This window comes from Choloepus didactylus, chromosome 6, assembly GCF_015220235.1.
Source record: "Choloepus didactylus isolate mChoDid1 chromosome 6, mChoDid1.pri, whole genome shotgun sequence".
Taxonomy (NCBI): domain Eukaryota; kingdom Metazoa; phylum Chordata; class Mammalia; order Pilosa; family Megalonychidae; genus Choloepus; species Choloepus didactylus.
Window position 1 is genome coordinate 134,836,207 of NC_051312.1, and position 19,396 is coordinate 134,855,602.

Genomic DNA, 19,396 nt, shown 5'->3' on the forward strand with positions numbered 1-19,396 from the left:
GCCGATTGGTCGAATTTGAAAACCCTTAGCCCGGGGAAAAAGGCGAGGAGGAGTGGCGCAAGGGAGAAGCCCAACCTCTCCGGGTGTAGCCAATCCATGCGAAGCGCGCGAGATTTAAACGCTACAGTGGGCGACCAGACCGGAAGACAAAGTGGGTGGAGTTTGAAGCCGCCTAAAGAGCCTCTGGGAAATCCGGGCTGGCCTAGGAGTTTTAAAGGTCTGGTCACTTCCCATGCCCTCCTCCTACCGGTTAAAGGGAGAGTGAAAAAGGGAAGCAATGAAACCCCTGAAAGTATGAGCCCATGCCAGAAAACAGATAACTCCAATCTTCTGGCCCTCAATGCTACCCAAAATATCATGACTTCAATATTTATTCAACATGTTCCATCTGGTCTCAATTCTTTCTGTTCACTTCCTAGTAGAAGGGGCCTGGTGAACCGAAAGAAAAAGGATGAGACAAAGAAATACGCATCCTTTTGGAGATGCCCTCATTAACCCTCCCACCCTACCCTAAAATGCCCATATAGGATAAATACCTACAGGAACAACAATAAAAAGACATCACTTTATTGTCACCAGTGGGAGCACCTGGCTCCCTGGTCTGCTCTTACTAATCAGAACACTTAATTTATAGTCAAATGTCAAGTCACCTTCAGGTCTGTGCCTCTGTCCCCAGCCCAGGTTCTATCCCAAGGCCCATCATATTCCATAGCTGTCAGGACTCTGAGAGTTGAGTTGTGGATAACTCCATAAAAGTTGCCATATCCCACCTCAAGGGGCTGCAAAGACAGGATGGAGAGGAAGAGAGTGGCAAGTTGAAGAAAGCCATAGGCAAAGCCCAACCAATGGTCATGAAGAGGGTATCAAAGGGGAAGGGAAAAGCTGAAAACAAATTCTGGAGGAGAATGAAAGGATGGTAGAGGCCTGGACTGGGAGACAGTCTTGGTTCAGAAAGAGCCCAGCTTGAGTTGGGAACCCTGGAGACTTCGAGGTAGAGAGCAATGATCAGGGGACTCAGACATCATAGAAGAGTCGGACAAGCTGATACCGAATGGAGAAGGTGACAACACTGCCCAGGATCTGTAAGGAGAAATGGACTCAAGTAAGAACCACGGAGAAAGGGAGACAAGAAAGAGGTGGAGACCCCATCCTTAACTTCACCTGCAGCAGCAGCAAGAGCAATGTGAGGTTTTTCTCATGCATGGGCCCAAAGATTTTGAGCAGCAAGTTGATGAGGGTCATGTTGTTACACTCAGTGAAGGCACCATCCTCATTCTCATTCTGCCGCACTGTCACTAGCCGGAGATTCTTGGCTACCTGGAGGGGCCAGAGGTGGAGACAACTTCAGCTAAAACCGATGCTTCAGGAATGGGGATCTGCCTAATGCTTCCAAACTCCCTTGGGTCTGATGAGGGCCTAAGGTTCCCATGCCTTGAATTCAAGATGGCTGCCTAGAGCCTTACCTTCTTGTTACCCTGTTACCTTTAGAATAAAGGTGCCCAAGAAAGAGAGGCTCTTGGTCTTGAACTTGGAATAGCTCATCTCCAATTTGCCTGTTTGGATATTGAGTCTGTGGGAGGAAGAGAGCTTTATGTGACAGGGCCACTACTCAAAGAACTCTCGTCCCTGTGGTTAATCAATAGGAAGAGAACTGACTGTGGAGTTAAACAATGTGAGATCTATTTCTGGCTCTGCTGCTTCCTACTGTGTGATCAGAGCTGCTCCGAACATTAAATGAGATCATGTAAGTAAATTGCTTTGTAAATTATAAAAAGGCTACCCACACGGAAAGAGTTAGCCCATCTTTAGGCCCACTCACTCCCTTTGCACAGCAAATGTATAGGGTGGCTTTAGACATCCCAAGTGTAAAGATTATGATGTTCCTTTTGAGGTTCAATGCCTACCCTTTCCCACCCTGGTACCCAAAGCAGCTACCTGGGTATACGGTGGCGAGGGCATGGGATGATGTGCAGGAGCTGAGGCAGTGAGTAGAGGAAGTTCAACACCTGGGGCATGAAGAAGAGTAGCATGGTCTTGCTGAAGTGTCCCAAAATGCCCACCACGGCAAAGGTCATGCCAGCAAAGTAACAGAAGGTATCACCCACAAACGCCTGTGAAGGGTACCTGTGGGGGAGGGACGGTGATCTGAGCCAGTGGCAAGAGGCATTACCAACCTTTTCTCTCACCTCACACACTCTGCTCACTAGGTACTCCTGACCCTAGTTTTGACTCAGGAGACTCCAGTTCTCCCAGCAACTCCACAGGACCCAGAGCCCCGAACTCATTAAGATCCAGGGGCTCTTGACCCCAAGTATTGCTGGGGAGAGAGTATTTTCAGAATGATAACAATTGAGGACCCAGAAAACTCTCGACACAGGTTTTGCCTCTCACCAGGAGATGGGTTGTGATTAGGACCATACATGCTACACATTCCGATAGTTCTCTCCCTTAGCCACAGGCCTACTTACCAGTTATGGTAGAGCAATCCCAGGGTGGTGAAAAAAAAAGGTATCATGAAGTAGAGGGAAAAGACATGGTCATCCCGATATTCACCTTCGGGAGCAAAGAAAAAGGAAGAAAGGGAAAAATTAATAGTTACATCTCCTGCATGTATCTTGATCCTATTTATGTCTGCCTGTCTTTAAGTTCTGTTCCAGGCAGTATCATCCACCTCTCCCAAATCACATTCAAACACTTACTACCCCTCGTATGTTACCCTCGCAATTCTGGGTATAACACCGCTTTCGTAAAGCTTTCCTAAACTAGTTACTGTTTTAAATTCAGTTTAAACCTTTCAGACCTGGGTTTGAATACCTGCTTTCTTTCCTAGCTGTGTGGCCTTGATCATGATACATTTAACTTCCCTAAGCCTGTTTCCTCACCTGTAAAATGGAGTTGATGATAACACCTGCCCCATAGAGCTGTTATGAGGTTTAAATGAGATAATGTTTGAAAAGTTCTTTGCTTTAATAAGCACTTATTCATGCCCTTCGCCCACAGACCACCAGAAGCACACCTATAGTCAAAGTTGGGTTTGTTGACTTGTTGCAGCAGGAAGACTATGGAAACCCACACCATGAGGGAACCACAGGATGCCTCAGTATGTTAGGAGGGGCTTATAAGATTTCTTTTGGGTAATTTGGGGAAGGATGCAAGGAAGCAAAGTTTTCCTCTGGACTGGGTGCTGTCAGAAAGCAGGATTAATTCTATGGGTGAGCATCTTAATAATTTTTATCTAAGAAGTAGGAGGAACTGGGCTATTATTGGAAAGAAGCTGCAGTCACTCAGTTAGCCAGGAGAGGAGGATGTTTGGTCATTTTTTGTGGTTTGCACAGGGTTCTTGTGGTTTTGCCTGTTCTCAGACATGATTATGGAGGGGTTTGGTTTTTGTCTTGCTTCATTGTGATCACAGTGTGACCTTGTCTGATTTAGGGGTTCTGAGAAGTTGTTTATGTTCAATAGGTAAATACCATGGCCTAACCATTAGTGTCAATCCAGCCATAGATGATGGGGCTGCTATTTTTCTTACTCACAATTAATAAGTTTTAGTTATTATTTGCAAAGTAAATAGCTTCTTTTTTCTTCTATAATTCATCACATATTGCCTCTTTCTGAGTTCCCCAAAGCCATGTATCAGGCAACTCCCTTATCTCTCAAACTTCTTACTCATCCTTCTGCTAATCCACCTACCTCCCAGCTCCACCAGGTTGAAGACAATGATGGAAGCAGAAATGACTAGCGACTGGCCAGCCTCTAGCCCATTGATTCCTGCTAGAATATTGATGGCATTGGTACAGAACACTGCCAGCAGCCCCATGTAGACATAGTACAGGATGCCTGGTAGAAAAGACATTTTGAAAAGTAGTGCCACCTATGGAAGGGGGATTGAGGATATTCTTCTGAGACATGTGGTGAGGACAGAGGAAGAGAATGTGGGGCATCAGGCAGTGTTCTGCTGGATGTCTCTGGAGGTAAGGACACCCCGAAGTCAGGGCCAAAGGGGCGCTAAGTGGCAGGGCTACTCACCCAAGTCCAGATGCAGGCCAAGAATCGGACGGAAGGGCTTGGGTACCACAATGGTTGTGTTGCCAAAGTTGGTGAAATAGACCATAAGAAGGGGTAGTGAGGCAGCCGTGGGCAGCAGCAGCTTATGGCGCCAGCGCAGATTCAGTACATCGTCCGCAAAGCCCAGGAAAATCATGCAGCAGATGGCAAGGAGGGCACCTATCAGGGCCACAAACTGGGGAAGGCTCAGGCAGGTCACCACTCAGCCCTTCTCCCACCCTATCTCTCCTTCCAAGATTCCTGTTTCCCGCAAATCACCGCAAGTCTCTCAGGTTCCTCCCAGCTCCCATCCATAGGCAGCCACCCCCAGTACCGCACTTACTTCATGGTGGGGGAAGGCCTTACACTGCTCCTCCACAAAGCAGTTCAGAAAGGGAAAGGGGATGAAGCAGAAGAGGATGATAAGGAAAACAGCACCGCTGATCACTCCCTGGGACTCTGGGCTGTGACCCAGGAGCAAAGGGGTTTGAGGGAAGAGGGAACAGAGGAGGAAAGGGGGCGCGGTCACTCACTAGTGTCCCGGTAACCCGAAATTGTCTTCTCCTTCCCAGTTTTGTTTGGGGTGGAGGGCACCACTGCTGGGAGCCCTGATACACCGGAGAGTCCCCCACCTACCGCTTCCCCAACGCTAACGCGTTCTGCCCATCACCTCCCAGAGTCCCGGGCCATCCGGGTCAACGTTCCATCTCCGCGCATAGTCAAGCCCCCAGTCCCCGCCCCTTCTCTGACCAACCCTGGCCCCCTGCCCCGGATCCGTATATCGCTTCTCACATCTGCTGCCGGCCAGATTTGTTGAGGTCCTGCCCACAGAGACGCGCGGCAATGAAGTGGTCACGGAAGGCCGGGATGAGAGTGAGCGTGGCCACGAATCCCAGCAGCGAGCCGATCAAGTTCACCAGCAGCGGCAGCAACTCCGGGAAGGCCCACATGGTGACCGGCCCGGGGCCCCCGCTCCGCCGCCTCTTCAGCTAACAGGCAAGCTGGGCAGAAGACCTGAGGCCTCAGCAGTAAGGAGTGGCCTCTCCCCCACAGACTAGGTCTTCCCACACTGTAGCCTGAGCAAAACCCAACCAGTCTGACTTGAGCCGCCGGCGGGACTCCCGCGAGTCTCTGTAAAACAACCTTGGCTTTTCGCTGCTGCTGCTGCTGCCACTGTTTCCTCCCGGATCTTGTTCGCGGAGCAACTATCGCTGTGTAAGGCGCTGAAAGCCATTTTTAATATGGGCATAAGAGGTATTATTTTAAACTACATCCTTTGTACGAGAATCGAATCATCATGAGAGTACTGGAAAAACAATTCAAGAAAGACAAACAAGGGTGGATACTGTTCTAATATCAGATTAAAGAGTATAGCTGGGAGCGGAAAAACTTCTTGCCCATTTCCAAGATGAACGCCTCCTCAAACCACGTGTCTGGCACCGCTTGCTCCCCGGTTCCACGTCAGGTTTAGCTCCGTCGGCCCCCGCAGGTCACGTTTAAAGGGCCAGTACCACCCGCTTAATCTGGGATACCTCAGGGGCCGGGAAGATGGCCAAGGGAAGCCAGGGGATAGGCAGAGGGACGAGGATGTGGAGCAACCCCTGCTCCTTGTAGAAAATCTGTTGCCAGGGTAGTCACAAACCAAGGTAAACCCAACTCAGTTTCCGGAAACAGCTACAGTTTGGAAGGATGATGCAAATTCTAAAGCGTTGATCCCTGAAAAGCCCCTCCCACTCCATGTTTTTCTTATCGTTGATCGAGGTACTTTTTCCCACCCACCTTCTACCTCCTCCCTTAGTTGCCGGGCAACCCAGTGGGGTGCTTCGCCACAGAAGGGGCTGGGAGTGCCCTCAGGTCTTGGATTTAACCAGGTACTTGTTGTACGTACTTGATGTTCGTTGGTCCTGGATTACTGTGTGTGTCAGACTCCCCAACCCAGGAGGTGGAGGCTGAGGCATTGGAAAGAGCTAAGGAGACAGAAGAACCAGGCTTCTTCCTGCACCTTACTGTGCCTTTTGCTTAGCACCTGTTTCCCTGCAAATAATAGTTTCACCAGCATCTTCATTCTCTTTCATTCTTCCGCATGCTTTTAGGTGGCAAATGATTTCCATTCTTCAGGAGGGAAATCACCACCATGGAGTTAGGGAGAGGACTCATACATCCTGGCACTCTGTTCATTCTTTCCAATATGCATCCTCTCCAGGAGGCAGGGTCAGGTTGACTCTCTGTAGGCTGAAAAGCCCTCAAAACAAGGTGTGAAAGGTCTCTTCTACTTGGAGGTGGTTCTAATTTATATGTGTGTGTGTGAATACATGCACACCAAGTAATCCCAGTAATTTACTTTATAATGTTCCATCAAATTTTCAGTACTTCTTATCCTGCTGGTATTGTTTTTTTTGTGTGTCTATGTGTCTGTGTATGTGTTTGTGCCTCTTAGACTGGGAATTCCCCGGAGCTGAGTGTCTTCTGTCCCCCAGGGTGACCCCATGGGGCGCAGGACAACAGATATCTGTATACAAGTCATCATCACGTATGAGTCCAAGTCTCTGAAGGATGTTCAGAGGGCAGTAGGTACACATGAAAGGAGCAATTAATTGTGACCAGGGAAAGTGAAAGGAAGAGTAGTATCTTAAAAGGTTTCAACAGGTGGTAAGAGTGAAAGGGCCTTCCAACCAGGGGCCGGGAGCAGGTGGGAAAGAGTAGCTGAGGGATCCCCAGAGGAAGCAGCTGCTTTTGCATCTCTTGAGATGGCCTGCACATTCAGTTATCTTGTTGATCAGGAGCAGACTGAGACTCCCTGGAGGTCTGAGGGACAGTCTGTATCTATTTCCTTTTTTATTAAGAGGCCAGCCCTAATAAATCTTCCTTCCCAGCCTGACATTGGAAAGTTTCATTTCTTTCGTCTCTGGAGGTTATTAGCATTTCACCCACCCCACCACTGGAAGAGGGTAGGAGGACTTGTTCAAAGACAAGGCCCTAGGGAGTCATAATCTCCTTATATGTGTTACCATCAGAACATGGTTACTTGGATATTTGTTATATAATCTGAATATTTTTTTTGTTTCCATGATGGTAAATGCCCAGTTGATGATCAGATCAGATTGATCAGACGGAGGAAAAACAAACATATGACTATTGACCTCGATTGCAGTTTTGTCCCTTTTCTGGTAAAAATTCAAAGCATTTGCCTGAATGCTGAAGCTAGCCTGGGGACTCAGAGATCAGCGTTGTTGTCAATGGCCTGGCTGGTTGCTTGGGATGAGCAGACAAGGTCTGAGCTGCATGTCCAAACGTAGCCCTGAACGCCTCCCAGTGAGCAAAGCTGATCCATTATTAATTCTGAATGCCAGACAAAACCTGTTCCAAAAAGGCTTCACAGTGCCCCAAAAGACCAGGAGCCATCTCTGGAGAGTCTGGGGCTATGACACTTGCAGGACCATAACTGTGGCCCTGTCCTTGCAGCTTGGTTACTCTTTTTCCTTTTCTTCCTGTCCTTCCTCTATAAGTCTGTCAAAAAATATGGGCTGAAATTGAGCCCCAAGAGCTCCCATTCCAGTGGAGTAATGTGAATGATTGTTCAAGATGGGTACAACACAGAAATTCTGAGTATTTACATGTATACTGGAATATTTTCTGTTAGACTTTTTTTTTTTTTTGCTTTTTTTTATTGTGAAATATAGCATATAAACAGAAAAGTGGTAACTTTCAAAGTATGATTTAACAAGTAGTTAGAGAACGAATTTCAAAGAATGTTATGGGTTACAGTTCCACAATTTCAGTTATTTCTTTATTGTGAAGTATAACGTATACAGAAAGGTGAAAACTTTCAAAGTATGACTTAAGTAATTAAAGAGCAAATTTCAAAGAATTTTGGGAATTTCAATTATTTCTTTATGGTGAAATATAACATATAAACAGCTATATTTCACCATAAGGAAGTAAATTTTTTTTCTTTATTTTTCTACCAGTAGATATGTTTACATACCCTACAATTAGCCACAGTGTACAATCAAATTTTCTAATTCCTACTGTGTGCATAGGAAACTCAGGTACTGTGGGGGACACAAAGTGACATAAATGCAGTTGCTTCCCCCAAGGAGTCTACTTCAGCATATTTAAAGCACCTTGGTTGAATATGAAGGAGCGCAAAAGTAAGACATGGTCCCCACTCTTAAGCAGCTTACTGACAAATGGCAAAAGCCGACATATAAACAACTAGCTAGACTATAAAGCAGAATGAAATAAGTGCTACAGGTCTAATGGCAAGTGGAAGGAAGCTGGGAAGGACAAACTAGGCAGACTCATGTGAGACTGAGTTGTGAAGAATTATCTGGAAGCATAGGACAAAGTGCTCAGTGGAGGAGTTGAGGGAATAAATATAAGAACTCAGATAACGGAGGTCTCTGGGAGGTCAGAGGTTTCCTGCAGAAGGGTTCTTGGAGAAAGAGGGCCTTGCACTGGACAACTTCCTGCAGAACCTCCTCCCCCAGCCATCGTTGTTATACCCACTAGGGCTGGGGGAGCAGGTTCTGCAGGAAGTTTTGCTGCCACTCTGACAGCTTCTTCTTGGGGTCCTGAGTTCTGGCCCAGGGTCCTCTGTCCCCTTGATGTCCTATTCCCTCCTGCCCCTGAGATTAGAAACCCAGACCCTAGGAAATCTCCATTGTTCTTGCAGTCCAGGGATGGTGCAAGGGTAGGGCCACAGCAAGGGTACCCCATTACCCCCATTTTCCCTTGTATGCCCAGGCTACTCCATCACCTCTTCGCTCAGACACTCTGCTGAGAACCTCCTGTGTCCTGCTTAGCCCTGTGACCTCACACTTTCCCATACGTATGTGGACAAGAAGGGGCTTTGGGGGAATGGGGATTCCTTTGAATCCTTTGATAATTTTTTCCTTCCCTTGTGCCCCCCCCTTACCCCCACCCCCAGAAAGCATTGACCAGCCCCAGTCCTACAGGGATTAAATCCACTCCCTTAAATCTAGGAAAAGGGATGGATTCTGAGGCCAGAGGTTGGGCACAGTGGCCTGTAACACCATTTCTTCGCTTGTTGGGACGTCACATACTGTATTGGGATGGCAGGATCTCCTGGGTGAATCTACAGATTGCCAGCTACCCCCCCCCCATTACTACCCCCTCTACACGTGTTCCATAGGCTTGAGCTGTTACTATGGAAATATATTATTTTTAAAAACAGAAGCAGCCCCGGGCTTGGGAAATATCTCCAAAACAAACCCATATTAGCAAGGAGGTTAATAGGGCTGTTCCTGTGTCCTAGCTCCGAGCGGAGGGATGGTGGTGGAGGGATTCAATATTTCAGGCTCTATTCTCAACCTCTGCCGGGCCCACGCTCTGCCTCCTCTCGGGTCCGTATCAGCTGGACCTCTGCCAGGCACTTCTCCTAGTGTCTGGGAGGGATGCTCTGCATTCCCTATACAGGGCCTGGCTCGGGCCAGGAAAGGGAAACCAAGCGGCTGAGGAAACTGGGGGTGTTGGGAGAAGGAGGCGCTTTCCACAGGGGTCACCTCCTTCTTAACCCCACAGGCCTCCAACCTATAGAAATCTAAGGCGCTTGGGGGAAAGCAGCAGCATTAGCCGGGGTAAGTGAAGTAACTGGTGTCCACTCTGGCCGTGAGCTCCGGTGAGGGGGAGAACCCGGATTCCAGGATGGGGCGGGGTGGTCAAAGATCCCGCCTATTTTCCACCCCGGAACCTCCTCCCGCCCTGCTCTAGGGGTTGAGCGGCGGGTTCGCCAGGCCCCGCCCGGCGCGGGTGCGGCTCCTTTAAGGCCGGGTGGGGGCGGGGCGGCCGGCGGTGTTGTCAGTGTCAGCTCTGCGCACGCAGCCCTCTCAGAGACGGATCCTCTGCCGGCCCGCGAGCCCCCGCGTCCCTGCAGACGAGTCCCCGCTCGGGTCTGGCGGGGCGCGCGCCGTGGGAGGAGTCGGGCGCTGGCCGGCGACTAGCCGGGGTCGGACTGCCCGAACGACGGAGAAAGAGACCCCGGCTGCGGAGAGAAGGATCCCAGCGTCGCGACGCCCCAGCACCCCTGCCCCGGATCTGTGGCACCCACTAGTCCCCGGCACTCAGCCTCCTGAGAGCCCCCAAGCCCGCACGCCCAGCCCTGGGGGAGCCCGCCCCCGCCCCGCCGCCCACCCGGGCCATGCTCCCCCGGGGCAGCTGCTGAGCCCGAGCCGGGACCGGGACCCGAGCCGGCGCAGAGCATGGATCCGGGCTGGGGGCAGCGGGACGTGGGCTGGGCGGCCCTGCTGATCCTCTTCGCCGCCTCGCTGCTCACGGTGGCGGGCTGGCTGCTGCAGTACGCCCGGGGTTTGTGGCTGGCGCGGGCCCGCGGGGGCCGGGGCGCGGGGCCCGCCTTAGCCGCCGAGCCCGCGGGCTCCCTGCGGGAGCTGGGCGTGTGGCAGTCGCTGCTGCGGCTGCGAGCGACTCGGACCGGCGTCCCTGAGGAGCCGGGCGTCCGGGGCCTTCTGGCGTCGCTCTTCTCCTTCAAGTCTTTCCGGGAGAACTGGCAACGGGCTTGGGTGCGAGCGCTGAACGAGCAAGCCTGCAGGGACGGGGTGAGTTGGAGAGGAGCACCGAGGTGAGGTGGTCCCTTCAGCCTTTTCTTCTAGCCAAGGGACTGACCGTGCTACGCTGGCCGGATGGAGGGCGGGAATCAACTGGGGAAACCCACGGCTTCTCTCCCCCTCCGGGATCAGAGCGAAGGGTGCCGGTGAGGCTGGGGGTTGTAGAAATCCGGCTTTGTCCCCAATCCTCTATTCCTGTGGGCAAGGTACTCTCTGGGCTCCAAACCTGTGCATTAGTTGCTGTTCTCATAGCAACGCTAATCCCTATGCCTGAGGCTGCTTCCGCCTAGCCTGGGAGCTGGTTCTGTTGGGGTGGAGGGTGTGGGGGCAGGTGCACCTGCAGAAGGAACCTTCCTGGTCTAAATGACACCACTCCTGGTTAACATTTCATGCGCCAAATCCTTGGAATGGCTAGGCAGATGCCCAAGGAGCCTGAATTACCCCCCTACCCTTCACTAATTTCACTGCTACGGTCAAACACCTCCCCTTCCTCCATGCTGCCCTGGAGTGTATTTGTCCAGGGGAAGGTGTTCAGGTGGAGAGCAGATTGACAATCCTTACCCCTCCCAGTAGATAAACCTGGAGCTACCCCTTGAGGGTCAGTCAGTCACTAACCAGCCCAGCCTACTTCCTCTCGTTGCACCATGGGCATCTGGCCTCCCAGAAAGTGGGGCAGGAAACATGGTCATAAGACTGAGGAGGGGTGGGAAATAGAGGCCTCCCTCTTATCCTGGCCCCCTCCTATCCTGGCCAAGCACTCTCTCCTTGCCCTCACAGTCCATCGGCTTGTTGCTCAGAAGATTCTCCATTCCCAGCCACTCTTAGTCTGGAGGCTTTACCCTACCATCTTCCAGATGCCTGGAAGCAGAAGTTGCCACAAGAAGTTGCTCTATCTCCTCTGTCCAGCTGGCTAGCTGCAAGCCAGATGGCATCTGTCAGTCTATACCTTGAACCCAACCCATCACTCAGCTCTCCCTGTACCTTGTCCCTGGGTCAGGAGTGACTCCCAGGACAGCTGACTCAGCTGAAATTGGGCTCTCTTGCAGGGGGTGGGGAGATTGAAGTTCCAAGTGTCTACCTCCCCATCTCCCTGGGTCTGGCCCTCCAACAAAACAGCTACAGGAGCAGAGAAGCTGGCTGCCCTGGTTTGCCAGACAAATGAGCCCTGGAAATGTGTTTTCTCCCCTCCCAAAAGCCAGGGAAGAGCTGCCAGTTTGGTCTGTGCCCTCTCCTCAATTCTTCCCCATCCTGTTCTCCAGATGGAGCTGCAGTAGGGTGCCCCACCTCTGCTGTGGAAGAATTAGGAAGTAGCTCTTTCAAGCCTGAGCTAAGCTGCTTTCTGCTCCCTAATACCACCTTGCTGTCTGCCTTGAGGAATTAGCCAGGCCCCAGGACTCTTTTTTTCTGTTTTGCCCCTGGACTCTTGAGCATGCTGAGCTTGCTTTTCTTCACATTCCCTTTGGTAAAGTTCCCCAAGGCCATGCTGAGCTAGTCTTGATTCTAGATCCTGCAATAATTGGCCTTAATGCCTTCACCCTTAGCTCAATACTGTTCCTCTCTCCCCAGCTATTTTGTATATATATGAATTTTTTTTCTATGCACATCTTTCTTTGGTGGTAGGGTGGGGATGAAGTAGAAAGAGAGAGGGGATTGTTCTGGAATTCCAGAAGGAATCCAGAGTCCTCAGCTAAAGTTGATCTGGTCTCTGAGGTAATGTAACTTCCCAGTCCTCAGTGGCTCTAGCAGCTGTGGGTCCCTGAGGAGGTGGAATTTAAGGGGATCCCCTCCTGTCGTTAAGCCCTAAGCCAAGGAAAGGCCAGAAGCCAGCCTGCAGATGAGGCCTCTGCAGTGTCGGGGCCCAGCCAGCAACTGAGCAGGCCAACCCTGCCGGGGTGGGGTGTGGGGGCAGCTCAGGAGACCTGATCCTGTGCCCACATTACTCCCTCAGAGCTCCATCCAAATCGCCTTTGAGGAGGTGCCCCAACTCCCACCCAGCGCCAGCATTAGTCATGTGACCTGCGTAGACCAATCGGAGCACACCATGGTAAGAGTCTGATGGATACTGCTCTCTCTGGAATCTGTGGGGAGCTGACCCCAGGGGTTCCGTTTAGTCCACGGGTTCTTAACCTGGAGTCTATGAATGCCTTAGGATCCAAAGATTTGCTTCAGGAGGTCTGGGAATCCCACTGAAGTTATTGCAAAATGTTGTATGTGTGTGTCTGTATTTTTGTGGGGAGAGGGGTCTTTGGCTTTTATCATTCTTTTAGAGGTTTGTGGCCCTCAAAAGGTGAAGTCCCAAGGAAAACTGAAGTGAGAAAGGGTCTCCTGAACCATTATAGTGCAAGGCAAAGCAGGAGTAAAGACTCTTCTTCCAGGCCTGACCCTTCCTTGCCTGTCTCAGGTGCTGCATTGCCAGCTCTCTGCTGAGGAGGTGCAGTTCCCAGTCTCCGTGACCCAGCAGTCTCCTGCTGCTGTCTCCATGGAGACATACCACGTCACTCTGACACTGCCACCAACACAGGTGGAGGGGGATGTGAGCAACCGAGTTGGGCAGGGGGCGGGTCAATCACTTCAGCTTTTGTTGTTTGGTTCTTCTCTGGGATGGCATTTGGGAAGAGAGGGTCCTGGGGAGTTGGGAGGAGTTGGAGGAGTGGGGCAGGTCAACCCAATCCCTTTACCCTTTGTCCCCAGTTGGAAGTCAACCTGGAGGAAATCCCTGGTGAGGGGCTGCTAGTATCCTGGGCCTTCACCGATTGCCCAGATCTCAGGCTGACGGTGCTTCCCAAGCTACAGGCCAGGGAGGTAAGGGGGCAGGGATGGGAGAGAAGAGACAGAGCAGGGAGGGGGAGGCAGAGGTTGAGGGCTCCCCCTCTTTGTTCTCCTCTTCTCCTCCCTGCAGAGAGGTGAGGAGCAAGTAGAGCTCTCCACTATCGAGGAACTGATTGAGGATGCTATAGTCAGCACCCAGCCAGCCATGATGATCAACCTCAGGGCTTGCTCTGCCTCTGGAGGCTTGGTGAGTTGGCACCTAAAGAAAATGGTTTGCGTGCATCCTGTCCCCAGGGTACTGTATCAGGCTTCTTGCTCTTTTTTTAACCTCCTTCTGCTCATAGGTGCCCAGTGAGAAGCCACCTATGGTGCCCCAGGCCCAGCCACCTGCCCTCAGACCTACCCGGTTATTCCTGCGGCAGCTTCGAGCATCTTACCTGGGAGGCGAGCTGGGAGGTGAGAGCAAAGAAGGGGCTGGGGGACTGCCAGGACCACCAGAGCAGGAAGCACCAGGAGTAGGGTCTCTCTGTTCCTTGGTGACTTCCCATCTTGGATCTGGGCATCTTCTCATTTCTGGTTCCTCACAGGCACCGGGGAACTGTGCTGTGTAGCTGAGCTCGACAACCCCATGCAACAGAAGTGGACTAAGCCTGCGAGGGCTGGTCCTGAGATGGAGTGGACGGATGACCTGACACTGTAAGGAGGGACTCTCCCCACCCCCCAGACCCCCAGGCCCCTGCTCCCCTGGGCAGACTGACGATCAAACCCTTCCTGCAGAGGCCTGGCATGAGCTGGCTCTGTTCTCAGTACCTTGGTGTGAAGCCCCTATAATATGCCAGGCCCTGGGCTAGATCCTGGGGATACAGGCATGACCAAGCCACTACCCTCACCCCACTATTGATCACAGGCCAGATGCTGAGACAGATGTACATCAACAATGTGATATAAGTGCTCCAATCAAGGTTTACACAAAATGCTGTGGGAGTACTTAGGAGGGGGAGATTACTTCTCGAGGGAGGAATGATCAAAGTAGGCTTCATGGGGGAGGCAGCATTTAAAGCTCACCTTGGAGCAAGAGTAGGTTTTCAACAGAGTGTGAAAGGAAAGTATTTTTGGCAGAGGGAAGAGTGTGAGCAAAGGAAACACCATAGCATGAGACTGTGGTGGGGAAGGCAAGGTGGAGGCAGGACCACCGAGGAGCTGAATGCCCAGCTGAGAAGTGAGAGCTCCACTCTGGTCCTGTCCCATTTTCTTGGGAACAGAGAGTATTTGGAGGTCAGGAATGCAGCTGATTGGAGCACTTGCCCCATCTTATTTATGACCATCTGTCTCTGCTTCTAGCCTGTGATCAGCTCAAGGGTGGGTTTACGGCATTGCTAATCTTCCCCCTCACCCTCCTATTTATTTCCAGGGATCTGGGCCCCCAGAGCCGGGAGCTGACCCTCAAAGTTCTTAGGAGCAGCAGCTGTGGAGACAGTGAGTGGGAGGTGGGGTGGGAGGAGGAGGGAGCACCCAGGGGGATGCTGGCCAGGGCCTGGTCGTGAGGCCCAGCTCATGGTGCCACCCCTTTCCCCAGCTGAACTCCTGGGCCAGGCCACACTGCCTGTGGGCTCCCCCTCCAGACCACTGTCCCGAAGACAGGTGTGCCCACTCACCCCAGGGCCAGGAAAAGCCCTGGGCCCGGCAGCTATTGTGGCAGTGGAGGTGAGGAGCTGAGCCCTGGGGGGTGGGGGGTGGGAGGACATGGGGCAAGGGCTGTCTGTGAGGCCCTGCCTCTTTGCTCTTCCACCTTGGCAGCTTCAGTATGAGGAGGGCTCCCCCCAGAACCTGGGCACTTCTACCCCATCTACGCCACGCCCTAGTATCACACCCACCAAGAAGATTGAGCTGGACCGGACCATCATGCCCGATGGCACCATTGTCACCACAGTCACCACCGTCCAGTCCCGGCCCCGTGTAGATGGCAAGTTAGGTACAGAGGAGGCACCTGGGAGCCCAGCCCTAGCCAGGGGCCCTGGACCACAAACCCATGGCAGGACAGGAAAACCATCATTCCAGCCCTCCCTGTGTCCTGACATTCCATTGAGATTCTACCACATCTTCTTCATTATCTTTGAATCTCGAACTCTCCCTTAATCCCTCCATTTCCCCAGCCGTTTCTCATACCTTTCAATCCTTCTGCATCTACCAGCCCCTCATTTAGGACCCTTGCCTTTCCATCTCTCCAAGTTCCCTCTATCTTTTCACAGGTCTCTTTCCTGACCTTAGTGGGCTGACTGCCCCTCCCTCTACCCGCAGTCCTCTTGCACCTTGTGGGGTCCTCCAACAAACCCAGTGCCCTCCCTGCCATTCCTCCTACCCCTCCATTATATTTCTCCCATGTCTAGAGGTCCCATGGAATTTCCCCTACCTGCAGTGGAGCCCCGTACCTTCTCTGCACACTCTTAATATTTTCATAGCCTCCCCTACATCCCCCATGGGCCCTGTGGCACTTTCTCTTGATTCCAGTGGCTCCTGTGGTCTCATTTTTTCCCCACTGTCCATTCCTACCTTTTCCCAGTGGCCCCCATGGCATCTTCTTAATCACCTCTGTCTCCTGCCCTCTGAGTCAGCCGAAGTCTGCATCTCAATAAAAACAGTATGGGGTGGGGGGGCCACTCTAAAGCACCTCGCAGCTCACTGACCCTCCCCCACCCACCAGACTCCCCCTCCCGCTCCCCGTCCAAGGTGGAGGTGACTGAGAAGACGACAACTGTGCTGAGTGAGAGCAGTGGCCCCAGCAGTACCTCCCACAGCAGCAGCCGTGAGTGGGGAACGGGGACAGATGAGGGTTGGGTGGCACTGGTGCTTCAGAGCTAAAAACTCTGGGTGGGGCAGGCGGAGTTCAGGTCCAAGAAAGAACCCGGAAATAGAAGTCAGGTTATCCATCCTGTGTACCCCCAGCAGGGGAGAGCCACCTTTCCAACGGCTTGGACCCTGTAGCAGAGACAGCAATTCGCCAGCTGACTGAGCCCAGCGGGCGGGCGTCCAAGAAGACACCCACCAAGCGTAGCACCCTGATCATCTCTGGGGTTTCCAAGGTGACGGGGCTCTGGGGAGAGGAGCTGGGATAGGGAGAAAGCCCTAATAGGCCACTCATTTAAAACTTGTCCCTCCTGCCAGGTGCCCATTGCTCAGGACGAATTGGCGCTATCCCTGGGCTATGCGGCCTCCCTGGAAGCTTCAGTGCAGGATGACGCAGGGACCAGCAGAGGCCCCTCTTCACCTCCCTCAGACCCCCCAGCCATGTCCCCAGGACCCCTAGATGCCCTCTCCAGCCCCACCAGTGTGCAGGAAGCAGATGAGACAACACGTTCAGACATCTCTGAGAGGCCGTCCGTGGATGATGTTGAGTCGGAAACGGGGTCTACAGGTGCCCTGGAGACCCGCAGCCTCAAGGACCACAAAGGTGGGGTGATATTGGCAGGTCTCCCCCCCACCTCTTCTTTTATGCACAGCGTCATGACCCAGGTCCTACTGGACCTGCACGGACAGGGGAGCCACAGGCCAATTTGCTTTCTTCCTCCCCTGAGAGATCACTAGTGTTCCTAGCCTGATGCAGCCAACCCAGATTAGGGAGGGGAATGCTATGCCTTAGTTCCCAGCCTGGATCTGACAGGCTTAGGTGATGGGGGTGTGTGTGTGTGTGCCAAATTATTCTCCTTTGCCTCCATTTTTCTTTCTTCCTCAGTCTAAGCACTTGTTTTCCTTCCCTCAGTCTTCTTGTTTTAATTTCCTTCCTTTCACCCTGCACGCTCTTCCTGTGAGTGTGAGAAATCCCACCCTAGGACAACCTTCCAATTGTCCTTCTGGTAGTGACAGTCTGTGGAGAGCTATGGTACTTCTAACTTGTAAAGGTGAGGGGCTTGCTCCACACACCTTCATCCTTCTGACGAGTCTGTCAACCATGAATCCATCTTAGTATGTATGCCTTGAGCTTGTATCACTTCTTGGGTTAATGAGATTCCTACATCCAAAGCCTGCTGTGTAAGCAGCTTCCTCATTATATTGGTCCTGAATTTACCTCTTTGAAGCTTCCAGAGGCACTGCCTCCTCTCACATCCTGGAATTTGGCAAACAAGCCAGCGTCTACCTACCTCTCCCTTTTGTGATTTTATAGGCTTTAGGAACACCCTCTGGTCAGCCTTCATCTTTCCATGCTAAAGAGGCCCGGTCCTCTCAGGCTGTGCTTGCAGAGCAGCCCAGCCCGGTGACTCCCCCGCAGGGACAGCGGTTAGAAGTGTGCACAGACTCCCCTGAGCACCGCCGTTTTGTCTCTGCCTTCTTTCCTGAGGAAACTTGGCTTCTAGGCCAAGCTATGGTTCTGTTCTGCATTCTCTATCCCTCCATCCTCTGTCATGTCTCTGCTCCCACCTCACCCCACCCCCGCCATGCCCCTCTCCCCCCACAGTGAGTTTCCTGCGCAGCGGCACTAAGCTCATCTTCCGCCGGAGGCCTCGACAGAAGGAAGCTGGTCTGAGCCAATCCCACGATGACCTCTCCAACACGTCGGCCACCCCCAGCGTCCGAAAGAAGGCCGGCAGCTTTTCCCGCCGCCTCATCAAGCGCTTTTCCTTCAAATCCAAACCCAAGGCCAATGGCAACCCTAGCCCCCAGCTCTGAGGGCCCTCCTCACCTCCTGAGACAAGAGACGGCAGGAGTTCTCTCTGCCCGTTCCCCACAGTCCCTTCCATACCCTTTCCTGGATGCCTGACAGCCTGGGCCAGGAAAGCCCTCTGGGTTCCAGGAAGCCCTGTTCACCCTGGGCTGTGGGGCCAGTTTTAAGGGTACTTGTAACAGGAAGCATGTGACAGGTGGTCACCTGTTGCTGAGGACGTGGAAGAGGGAGTCGGTGGCTGGGAGTGAGGAGGGCTCTGTCCTGACACGTGTGGGCATTCCTCAGAACCGTTTGCCTCATGTTAACATTGGCCCCTCAGAGGAGTCCTAGGGTGCTCAGCTCCTCGGCTGGTCCTTCCTCCCCTATTTATTCTCTTTTCTATTTATATGTGTGGTCCAGGACCCTCAGTGAACAGATGATAGAAGGCATCTGTCCCAGGAGGGTAGGCATTTCCCTTTGGGTTGGGGCTCCCCCACCTCCCTCAGGTCCCCACTCAAACCAGCACCAGTGTCTGCCTCTGAGGACATTGGCAGCTCACAGAGAGCCGGGCCGGCGCCCGGGCTGGGGGGCAGGTACTCCCCACCTCCCCACTTCCCTTCTCCTCATCCCTCTCTCCCCTTTATTACTGTTTTTGTACTTGATGCTTTCTCCATGAGCAGTGGCTCTGTTGGAAGGAGGGAGCCAGGAGCCTGGTGGGAGGCCTTCCCCAGAGAGATGGCTTTAGGGGCTTTATTTAAAGACTGTATGATGATGAAGCAAGGGCAAGGCTGCACTTCTGCATGTGGGAGACGATGACTCCCTTTGCTGCGTGATGGCTTGGAATTTAATTTATTAAATTAAAGTCAAATTGGAGTTTATAAACTGGACAACTGGTTATCCTTTGAAAGGTGTAGAGGCAGCAAGGCTGTGGTGGTGATAGCGTGGGAAGGTCAGAGGCAGGGGCCCCAATATTGAGGTGGGAAAGGGTGACATACATATTGGGACTGTGAAGGAGTTCCTGTGGGGCAGAAGGGACACATAGAGAGGACAGGAGAGACAAGAGTCTTTAAAAGGTGATGTTCCAGCAAAATAGTCAGTAGGGTATAAATATATATATTAAAAAAAAAAAAGTCAATCAGCTAGTACAATCACCTTTATTCCCCTTTCTTGAACAGGCTGTTCCATCCAGGATATAAAAGAGCCCAGAGTATGGACTCTGCAACTAGACTGCCTGGGTTTTGAGTCCCAGCTCCACTAAATTACCTGTTGACCTTTGGCAAATTATGTAACCTCTGAGTGCCTCTGTTTTCTCATCTGTAAAATGGTAACTGGGATAAAATAATAATGATCTCATGGGAGTGAG

The 19,396-nt window shown here is 52.1% G+C and overlaps 2 protein-coding genes across 7 annotated transcripts; one reads left to right on the top strand and one right to left on the bottom strand.

Moving 5' to 3' along the window:
• Nucleotides 1–545: 545 nt before the first annotated feature.
• Nucleotides 546–5,626, bottom strand: DPAGT1 (dolichyl-phosphate N-acetylglucosaminephosphotransferase 1). The gene is made up of 9 exons (XM_037841702.1): nt 4,837–5,626; nt 4,388–4,508; nt 4,027–4,240; nt 3,691–3,837; nt 2,469–2,553; nt 1,936–2,124; nt 1,483–1,570; nt 1,162–1,317; nt 546–1,080 (listed from the first exon to the last, which is right to left on the bottom strand). Exons 1-9 carry the CDS (start codon nt 4,992–4,994, stop codon nt 1,015–1,017), a joined length of 1,224 nt encoding a protein of 407 aa, XP_037697630.1. The 5' UTR covers nt 4,995–5,626; the 3' UTR covers nt 546–1,014.
• A 4,200-nt stretch (nt 5,627–9,826) lies between these two features.
• Nucleotides 9,827–19,161, top strand: C2CD2L (C2CD2 like). 6 transcript variants are annotated; one of them, XM_037841698.1, is made up of 14 exons: nt 9,827–10,619; nt 12,577–12,672; nt 13,030–13,161; nt 13,320–13,430; nt 13,528–13,644; nt 13,742–13,853; nt 13,985–14,093; nt 14,809–14,873; nt 14,974–15,101; nt 15,195–15,360; nt 16,099–16,200; nt 16,341–16,477; nt 16,560–16,845; nt 17,848–19,161. In XM_037841698.1, exons 1-14 carry the CDS (start codon nt 10,266–10,268, stop codon nt 18,057–18,059), a joined length of 2,127 nt encoding a protein of 708 aa, XP_037697626.1. In that variant the 5' UTR covers nt 9,827–10,265; the 3' UTR covers nt 18,060–19,161. The 6 variants fall into 6 exon arrangements, with proteins under 6 accessions (XP_037697626.1, XP_037697628.1, XP_037697625.1 ...); XM_037841700.1 differs by having other exon boundaries at nt 9,828–10,619; nt 16,344–16,477; XM_037841697.1 differs by having other exon boundaries at nt 9,828–10,619; nt 15,195–15,369; nt 16,344–16,477; nt 17,848–18,059.
• The last annotated feature ends 235 nt before the right edge of the window (nt 19,162–19,396 follow it).